Source organism: Antrostomus carolinensis, unplaced genomic scaffold, assembly GCF_000700745.2.
Source record: "Antrostomus carolinensis isolate BGI_N321 unplaced genomic scaffold, ASM70074v2 scaffold23056, whole genome shotgun sequence".
NCBI lineage: Eukaryota > Metazoa > Chordata > Aves > Caprimulgiformes > Caprimulgidae > Antrostomus > Antrostomus carolinensis.
The window spans coordinates 49350-60160 of NW_010322847.1; the positions used below are offsets into that span (position 1 = coordinate 49350).

Sequence of the window (10811 nt, forward strand, 5' to 3'; positions counted from 1 at the left end):
CAGTCCTGCCCTGGGGGAGGAACAACCGCAGGCACCAGTATGCGCTGAGAGCCAACTGGCTGGAAATCAGCTTAGCAGAGAAGGAGTCCTGGTGCACAAGCAGCTGACCAAGAGCCAGCAATACACTCACAACAGAGGTGGCCAGCAGGTGCAAGGAGGTGATCCTTCCTCGCTACTCAGCCCTGGTGAGACACATCTACAGTGCTGGGTCCAGTTCTGAGCTGCCCAGTAAGAGAGATGTGAACTTAGAGTGTGAGTCCAGCAAAGGGCCATAAAGATGATGAAGGGCTGGAGCATCTCTTGTATGAAGAGAGGCTGACAGTGGGGACTGCTCAGCCCAGACAAGAGAAGGCTGAGGGGGGATCTTGTTAGTGTATATAAATACCTGATGAGAGGGTGTAAAGAAGCTGGAGGCAGGTGCTTTCAGTGGTGCCCAGTGACAAGAGGCAAAAGCCAGAAAGAGGAAATTTCAAGAAAATTTTACTGTGAGGGTAGTCAAAGACTGTCACAGGTGGCCCAGACAGGTTGTGGAGTCTCTATCCTCAGTACACAATCCTGGGCTACCTGCTCTAGCTGACCCTGCCTGAGCAAGGGGCCTGGACTATACACTCTCCAGCAGTCCCTTCCAACCTCAATTATTCTGTGATTTTCTCCAAGTACAAAGCAGAAGAAAGTTTACAGAAATTAGTGGGGTTTTTTTTGCACAGACAACACGATTCTTAGTTGCATTTGTTACCTCCATCAATTCAAACAGCAGTCCAGGCTCAATCACAATGACAACTTCATATTCCAAAGCATTCTTGCCGGAGATGGACCCAAGGAAGGAGTCTCTCATTGCACATGCACCTTCTATTGCCTCCTCAATGCCAGGCTTCTTCCACTCTGAGCTGGCATTAATCCAGCCAGTACGAAACACACCCTCTGAGTCTTGAAAGCAAAGCAAACAAAGGAAGATTTAATTTTGTGTCTTTCTATTCAAGCGTTTATGACATGAATAAAAAAATACTGTCATCTCTCTGTATTTGCATTCATTAACTGAGCACTTAAAACAGTGCATCAAGAGAAAATTCCTTAGAAATTCTAAGTGCTTTACCTTTCTTATAAGGGAGGTACTGGAAAACCTCCTCTGCCAAGTGAGGAAGAATTGGTGCAAAGGATCGTACTACTACGTCGAAAGCCTCTGCTAGCACAGTCTGACACGAACGACGCTTAGGATCTTTTTCTTCTTCGCAATAGAGCCTGCAAGAGAGAGATGAAAGATGGAAAGGATTCATATGTTCACATCAGTGTTTGTGCTCGAGAGCCATACTTGCAGGACTGCCATTGACAAGCACAGAAGTCTGACCTAGCTTGTCTTTCTAAGGAAAAGCTTTTCTTGATTGCCCTTCCTAGGCAAGCAGAGGGTTATAGGTACAGGACCATTTGCATATGCAGCCACAATCTGTCATGGGAAAGGAGGTTTGGTACTTGTCACGTTAGTTTGCTTCATTTGTATAGAAGAGAATCTTTCCTCAGGGAGGTGAGCCTGCAGGTCAGCCTGATAGCCCTTTGTTCTGGTTCATCTGTAAAATATAGCGTTAGGGCTCTTTTCTTCTTTTCCCCCCTTTACTTGAATTCTGGAAAATAAAGATCTGTATAACCCTCTGCCTCCTACCCCATGAAACAGCCTTTTCAAAAGGTATCAGTCACATCCTTAGGATTCTTTACCTGTTTTTTAGATCAGTAGAAGACATTAGGTTGCCCAGATAAGCGCTAAAAGCCCTTCCCTCTACCTTCCCAAATTCAGATGCACACACTTCTAAGTAGAAATACAGATCCAAAAACCTATCTATAAAACTATTTTGTTTTAAATGCATACAATTGGTTACCTTTCAAACCATCCAGTACCCCTCGTGGACAGAATATGACCAGCACACTGGTGACTGATGACAAAAATACTCAGCTGAGAGCAGCTGAGCTTCACCTGTGAACTTTAGAGCACTAAAGCACAATACATAACTGTGAAGTGTTCTGCAAGATACCTGCACTCACTCAACGTTCACCTGGAATGTTATTACCTCCACCTCAAACAGATTAACTTGTTTTTTCTCTTTTAAAGGCAGCAGCAGCACTGAACTTACCTGTCTTTAATCATAGTGAAATAAAAGTTAGACAGGTTTCTGGAACAGAATGCTTGCAATAATCGAACAACTTTGCTATAATCGTATTCTTTGTATGCTTCTGTAACCTGGGAGAGGGAGCAGAGAAAGATAAGAACAGTGTATCAGTTTTCATCACATGGCATACAATGACAACTCCTGATGAACCTGAATTTACAGAAACTGTAACAGTGACAAAGTCTGAGTGAATCTTTTCTTTAAGAGGTTGTTAGAGGGGGAAAAATGTTAATTGGTTAACAATGAGGACAAAGAAATAATTTCAATTCAAATTTGAGGGGAGAGGACAGGGGGAACCCCAGAAATTATGCCCATTCTTTCTCATTCAACAGTTTTGAGTGACAGAAATTACTAAATTTTGGACTACAGCAGATTTCCAAAGCTTTAGAAGTTTTTTTTTTGTTTTTTATATCCTAGTCTAAGTATTTCTAAAGGCTTCTAATTTGAGGCCTTGGGCAGGGGGAAGTGGGGAAAAACTGGGGTCGGTGTCAAAACCAAGTTAAGAATGTTAAAACCAAAGCCTTCCTCTCAAAAGTTGAAATGGGCTTAAGGGAGTGTACACTGCATCACAGAAACCTCTGTGGTCGTCATACGCCCACTTGACACATCTTCTTTACTCATACACTTAAAGGATTTTCCCTAGAGGGTATAACTAATGAAAATCATTACACATACACATATAAATACACATATATATATACACACATATATTAACTTAAATACAATCTACCCCTACCTTGCTGCCATAATCTTGCAATAAATGCAGCATGTATTGATCTACTATGTACATCTCTGAAGGGGGGATGGCATCAGTTTCTGGATTGAAGCCAGCCATGTTTCCCAGCATGAAGCGCAGTGTATTCCGAAGCTAGGAACAAACCAGAAAAATTAAACATTAATGGCCTGCACTTTAGCTGAAATACAAAGTTGTAATATTCTATAATGAATTGACTAAAGTTGAATGGTTTTCATAATGATTGTTTAAATAGTTACAAAAGCATCAAGAACGTATGACCCATGGAAAAGTTAAGAAGAGTGGCTATTACCAAAGCGTGCTGCAAAAAGTAGTCTTGTCCTTAGTACACTTTACTATTTGATCCACAGATGTAAAAAGGAGGAGTACCTACCTAAATGAGTTCAGAAAAGCTTTCTTGAGTCTAAAGATTGAAAAGCTTTACAATGAGTTCTACTCAGCCAACAGAAACCAGCTACAAAGAGGACCTGTCATTACAATGAAAAGCGTTAGCACATTTGGCTCTTACCTTGTTGATATCATCTCTTGCAGCATTAAGTACAACAGGACCAACCAGCACCTCAGTAAAAACATTGGATTCTGCCACCCACCAGCGAAGAACATCGGCCCCGTAAGGAGGATCCTTGGTGTGATCCTAAGTAGAGACAGAAAGGCACACGAGTAAAACTGCTGGGGGTCCTGCAGCATGGTGAGCAGTGCAGTTCTGTGCCATGAATGTATCTGTATGTGTGCCCAGAAGGCAAATGTATTTGGAAGCCTTCACCCTCTTTTAGCAAGATTGACCGTTAAGCCAGGGCTACAATACACACTCACAGCAGTTTGTGTGCAGGCAGTGCTATAACTCAGCTGAGATAAACTCATCTGATAGCCTTGAATCCTTTGACCATTTAACATTAAAATAGCAACGTTAACATGTAAAACTACACTCTTCCCCCCCCCCCAAAGCCCCCGCGCTTCAGACTGTTTTCCACCCTGTTTTCAACTCTGAAAATGGCTTCTCTCCTTTTTGAAAGAATAGGAACCACTGTGTGTTTTATCGAATCAGATAAGCAAGTCTTTGTAAGGACTGATTCTTTCATTTAGAGCAAAATCTGCTTAGCAGCCTCAGAAAGAACAAAAGCAGGACTGAGGAGGGATAAAAAATTCAGAGCATCACCTGCATTCCTGACCATGGAATGAAGTAAGTTCCCAGAGTCAGTAAACAGCCTAGGCTCAGAGCAGATTGCTGGGGTGCAACTGCTATTCTGGCTGCTCTACTGCCCAGCTTGTAGGTTTCAGGCAGTTTGTTTTGTTTTTTTTTCTTTAATCCCCCTCCCATCACTCCATCAACAGTGTTCCCAAGTAAAAAGGAACCATTCTACACCTTCTGTATAATGCATTTTCTTTTCTCTCTGCACAGACAAAGGTGTGGGGGGTTTTTTGGTGCTGCAGCTGAAGCAAAACAACTCAAGGTTTTTACTCCAGCCAAATGGAATTGCAGTGTGGCCAAAGTCTTTAGAAGAGCCTTACAGAGTTCTGCTACAAAATAGCTGTTTGGAGACAAACATGCCACAAGACAGTTGCAGAATCTGGTAGTGAAAAATTGTAACTAGCGATTCTAAGAAACTCTAAGAGATTTACTTACTTCGCCTCCATTGATAACTACATCAGGGTCAACAACGTTGCCAATGGATTTAGACATCTTCTCCCCTTTCTCACCAAGAGTAAATCCGTGAACTACCAAAGTCCTGAAGAAAATATTTTAATGAAACAAAATCCCAGTGAAAAATCTATGTTAAGAACAGATTTCTAATGAGGATATTCCTAAGTCAAAACATACATAAATCTTCTATTTTGGTAAGCCTGAGGCTTCATCTGTTACGTTCAACCAACCATGAATAGGCTGTACTACCATTCCAAGTAACACATACCACTTTATTTTCCTCATTTAATTCTGCCATGTGAACAAGATTGTTTGCAGATAGCCAGGGCACACCTATTTCAGATGAACTAAAAACTAAAGTATTATTTACTATTTAAGACAGTACATTTCTCAAAATTGCACAGCCTCCTTGCAACTAACCCACATTACGCTTCCCCGTATTTTTCATCTTCCAGGGGACAAACAGTGTGTCACTGCTCCAGTGTAAGACATGCACACAGTGAGTCTGAATTCCATACAGCCTAACGTTCCATTTGCAAGTCAATGATTTTAGGAGATTTTCACGCTGCATCTCCCATAATAATCCCTTTGGATTACTGGAATAGAAGAGATGGCAAAAGAATAGACCTGTATCTGATCATAGAATCATAGAGTAGTTTGGGTTGGAAAAGACCTTAAAGATAATAGAGTTCCAACCCCCTTGCCATCAGCAGGGACACCTTCCACTAGACCAGGTTGCTCAAAGCCTCATCCAGCCTGGCCTTAAACACTTCCAGGGAGGGGGCATCCACAACTTCTCTTGGCAACCTGTTCCAGTGTCTGACCACCCTCACAGGAAAGAATTTCTTCCTAATATCTAATCTAAATCTCCCCTCTTCCATTTTAAAGCTGTTAACCCTCATCCTATCACTACCTGCCCTGGTAATGATAGTGTTACTGATAATGTAATAGGATATATCTGAATGACTGAGAAAGAAAACATCTATTGAAATTATGATGGAAAAAATTTAAACACTAATTCCATTACAGTCTAATCCAAGAAAAGATTTATACTGAAAATGTAAGAACATAAATCAGATACTTAGTAATGGCTTCACTTCTCTAGTTTCTACATTACCAAAAGCCCAATATTTAATAAATGAGCTAGCGATACAGTCCACACACTTACTTATATGGTGCTTTTTTCCTTGCTGCCACACTGGTTAAAAGAGAGGATTGAAACCAACCTCCCAGCTGGTCTTTTCCTTCAAGGTATGTATCTGCTCTTTGCTCTGCACCTTTAAAAAAAGAAGATTTTGTTTAAAGTAACAGCCTATATCTTCAAACAATACATACACTTAACAGAAAATCTCTGAAAGTGATTAGAAAATTTATTCTGCTCTTTAAACCCAGCAGATAAGTTACTTTTATAAATGGTGTATGCTTACTTGAACATGATACAAGTGATTCATTAGCATCACAATTTTTTAAAAAAATCCAAGACTCACCAAACTCCAAAATTTAACAAATAAGCTTGCTTTCCCCCAAAACAAAATAATAAATTATGAAAACAGAAGCCATCACGCTCAGAGCACTTCATTAGAAGTTCTCGAAATATACTTTCCAAGTGCTCCTAAACAAAGTGAAGGACCCAGGAAAAGATCAGGTACTTCGGAATTAATAAAAACTGGAAACTTTACCAGTTGGGAATTACTCAGGATACAAGTCACAGATGTAAGGGGCCTGACTAGCCTGTGTAAGGCATCAGGTATTTCCAGAGTAGACCAGGAAGCTTCAGCAGTGACCACAGCTCACCTGACAGAATCTACATTTCTGGTCATTGGTGTTGCAGGAAGATTAAAAATTTCTGGAAAGGGTTAGGACAACATGGGAAACAAAGCCTGTTACGGGAGAGAGGGGTCTGGAGGAGCCTGGCTTCTTTTGCTTATCCAGCTGAAGGCTGAGTGGAAATATTATTCCCTATAAATACACAAAAAAAGAGGAATGCTAGAGGAGAACAACTGGAGCTAATGAGTACTGTTGGCATCAGAGAAACAAATGAGCTACAAGGCACATAGATAGGATATGAGCTGACTGCACATTAAAAGCAGAAGAGCAAACCCAGCCTTCACACAGCGTTGAAAGAGGGCAGCAAAGTTTTAATGGCTTTACTGTTGGAATTCAGTGACCTTACAAAAAGGTACAAGATCTGTTGATGCAAAAATTCCCTCCTCATCCTAAACAATCCCAGACAGGTCACTATCAGAGTGAGAACAGAATAATGTGGAGCACAGCAGAACACGCACGTCAAAGCCTACAAATGTCCAAAATTATACACGTATTTGTCAGGAATTTAGTTTTGATTCTAAAAGTTGGTGGTGTAATTTTCCAGATATTCAGACAAAAGTTTCTCTAATCAGATTTTATCTACTAGCTCCTTTTATCCTCTTCCTAGGACCCCTGGGACAATGCTTCTTTCTGCTGCTGACACACTTGATTTATTTGTTTAACTTAATGGAAGTTTCGATATTTAGATCCATCCTGCAATAAAAGGAAGTTCAACATTACAAAGGTCAAGGCCATACAGTTCCAGCTAGCAGAGGAAAAATGTGGGGGGGGATGTAATGGTTTTTAACACATTTGTTTATTACTTCAAGAAAATCTACAAAGAGTTTGGGTTTTAAAAGTAGAGTAAGTAGAGATTGGCCTTTGTAGTAACAGACTGCAAAAATACTTGTAAAGACAAGATTAAAAAAAAAAAAAAGAATATTTGTAGTAAGGAAGAAACTAACAGTGGAAAATCTGTAACAACACATTCATTATTTACAACTAGTTTACTAGCCACTGCTTTTAGAGAAGTGAACTTGTCATGGAAATGCCAGTAGTTACAACTTAGAGGAGAGAAGAATTTAAAACAACTGATTACAAACAGCAAACTGTATTTGGTCTTTTCTGACAGGAACTGGTACATCTGGCAGGCTGGCTCATGTAGCTCACAAAGTTAATGGAGGCCTGAACATTTTATCTCTGTAAAATACAAACATGGGTTTTACATATACAAAGCCTGCTTATTAAATGCATGGGTAGCTCCCCTACCTCAGTTTCACCAAAGTTGTGATGGTTATATATAAATTAATTATAACAGTGCACACGTTTCTTTGTAAATGGAAGAGCATGTCCAACAACCTAAAAGAGACTTCTCAGTTGTTTATTTTACACTGAGGTATAGTACATAGGTCAATAAAGAGAATTACAATTTATGATCCTTCTGGTTTGGATTTCAAGATTCCATATCTTTGATCTTACAGACTTTGACTTTTAGATTAAACGTATTTTATTTTAATGCCAGGAATGAATCAGCTAAGATAAATTCAAGTCTCTCAGTCAGCACAAAAGTTTAAACGCTTAGATAGGTTAAGTTGTAAAATAATCCCATTCATTCAGTTAAATATTAGCCAATAAGATAGGGAAAAAAGTTATGATGTTGAAAGCCACCATCATTGCGATACACAACTATGTCTAAAAAGCTGTGTGACTTTTACCAATGACATATCACATTGTAATAGGGTCCAGTGCACATCTTTATATGAAATATTTTGAAAAATAATAATGTCAAGGTTGTAATGCAGATGGCACTCTGAGGAAAATTTCAACACCTGTAGAAGTATTTCAAGACAGAAAAGAATTCTCTAAAATGGATATGCCAAAGACGGCTACTGAAACAAGCACTATCAAAAGGTTAAACACAAACTGAACTTCAAAGCAGAGGGGAAAAAAAACAAAAGTCCTAGGCACCACAGCATTTGAGTATTAGAAATTAGCAAACGCTTTTGAACCACATTTTGCTTTTACCACACGTTCTTTTTGGAGGCAGTGTATTAGCACTCTTCTACCTCACAGCAGTACTGTGAAAATGAATTTATGCATGTATGAAGCATTCAGACTTAAATTTTAACATTGTATAAAAGAATATGGCAAAAGTTCTTTCAAAATATATTTGAGGAATGTGTAGCAAGAAAGAAACAGGATTAGACAGCGCAATAAACTGTTCAGTGAAAACAGTGTTAGGCAAACAGAGTATTAACGAAGCAAACAGTATCCCCAGAAAACATCAGTAGCAGTGGGTTTTTCAGAGCACATTGCACTTATGGATCTGCCCTCAATTATGCAAAGGAATTAGTATTTACTTTTATACACAGTCTAGTTGTAACTGTACATTTTTGGTTTTGTGACTACTATAGCTAAATCTGTCATCTTAGTGTGCAAGTCGCACCTTCCTACCTGCCGTGCTGCTGATGTAGAGCGGTTTGGTTAATTTGGCATTTAGCTAGAAGTGGTACCTTTGACCCACCTAGGCTGGAAAGAGGAAGTCAACTGTAATTCAGTGAAAAAAGAGCATTTAAGTCATTTCCATCAGAACTATGCCCTATCTCTGGTAGGAAACGCAGCAGGGCAAGCGTCAGAAATACGACTATATCCAGGCAACCCAAGATTGAGGCCGTTGAGTTTGCTGTCACTGAGCAATTCCTTTAAACTGTTCAAATACCTCATATTGCAGAATCTCCCTCTCCTCTTCCTCCTCCCCACTCCCTTCCCAACCTGCCATATTTTTTGAAAGCAATCTGTGTGGCCATCAGCTAAAGAGATGAATTTTACAACTGCTGCATCTCATTTAATAAGCTCACACACAGCTAGTTCAAGGCCAGTGGAAACTCGGGCCCAAGTTCCTCAAGTTGCAAAAACGTTGAAGAGAATGACTTATTTTTGCAAGAATGGAACTGGCAGGGAAATCTGTAATGCTGTTTATTCCTTCTGGTTACTAACAGACAGATCATTGATTTATAATTTTCAGTAACTTGAGTTTATGGTAGAGTGAAACAATTATAAAAATGAGTCTCACAGTTTTAGCCATCTATTATATCCTCCACTTGCCCTGAAATTAACTCATGTGCTGCGAAAGAACCACTGCCATGCATGACACTGTCATCAGCAGACAAGCAGTAACTGCTCTTATCACTGATCTCCTGCTACAAAACTAACAGGTAGCACACCAGCTCCCATACGCCTCTGTGCTTTCATGAGTTTAAGCCACAGGAAGTTCTCCTTCCTGTTGTGACACTCTCTAAGCAATTTGGGATTTCTCCGTGGATTTAATCCATTTTTCCCCAAGAGTACTTTGGAAAGAATCCAATCACTTAGCCTGTTTGTAAGCCTTGCCAATTGCTTTTATTGACATAGGAAGAGGTTTTGCAAAAAGTTTTAAAAGCTGAAGCATATCAGGAAATACAAGACAAACCCAATAATTTAACAACTTCTCTTGCAAAGCATATTTTTCATAAATAGCAAATTAAAACAGTAATTTCTTATGAATCACTGAGACAGTACTTCCACTTCTGCTAGTGGCTGGGAGCTTCAATTACATAGGAAAAAAAGTAATGCAACTTTTGTGTCATTTCTAAAGATAAAGAGGCTTACAAGATCACACTGCTTGTTAGTCCTTCCCCCAACTTTTGAACCAGTGGGGCCACCCCAGCCATGTCAGAGAGCAAAAGAAGATGCCTCACACACCACATTCCAGCAAGTCTCATGAAAATAGGTGACTAGATAGAGAAGAGGAACTTTCAGTGTTTCCATGAAAGAAGTAGTCTGTACTGCGAAAGACCCAACACTTATTAGACATCACAGAAGCCATATGGGAGCCTTACACAAATTAATAGTGAATCAAGGGTCTGGATTCTGCTACTCCTTATTAAACACGATGTCTTTACATAGGATTAGAGGGAGTTTTTGCATACTGAGGTGTTAAGCCCTTAAAGAATCCTAGTATGTAACTGCCCACATAAAATACAACTACTCTGTTACACCTTTCAAAACCAAATCAGAGACATTTTTAAAGAGTATGAACTTTAATATACATAAAGGTCTTCCAGAAAATGAATGTTTGCTGATGGTACTGTTGCCTGACCACGTTGCTAAGAAATAAAACCTCTGGTGCTAACGTGTTTTATACTTCAACAAGATTGTTATCACGCAATTGTGTACTGAGGGTTTAAAGTCCAGCAGACTTGATGTATGGGACCAAACTCCTCCTTTAGAAAGGACTCCTGACTTTGGACTATCTTCCAGGAAAACAGTGTATGTTTTATACATTTTTATACAAATATATATCTGCTACCTGCTGAGTAGCAGCTACTGGCAGTAGGAGCTATCAATAACATATAGCAAGTATAAATATTTTAAGCCACAACATACTGCTTTATATAAAACTTACTTAGGTTCA

At 39.6% G+C, this 10811-nt stretch overlaps 1 protein-coding gene across 1 annotated transcript in view; it reads right to left on the minus strand.

The window, feature by feature from the left end:
* The window catches only part of IARS2 (isoleucyl-tRNA synthetase 2, mitochondrial), a gene marked incomplete at its 5' end in the record, with an annotated part of 29380 nt that overhangs the window by 1396 nt on the left and 17173 nt on the right, over positions 1-10811 (minus strand). The window contains 7 exons of the mRNA XM_010170411.1: positions 737-927; positions 1094-1239; positions 2121-2227; positions 2893-3024; positions 3419-3544; positions 4535-4637; positions 5721-5829. Coding sequence (XP_010168713.1) covers positions 737-927; positions 1094-1239; positions 2121-2227; positions 2893-3024; positions 3419-3544; positions 4535-4637; positions 5721-5829 — 914 coding nt within the window. The remainder of the gene's footprint in view (positions 1-736; positions 928-1093; positions 1240-2120; positions 2228-2892; positions 3025-3418; positions 3545-4534; positions 4638-5720; positions 5830-10811) is intronic.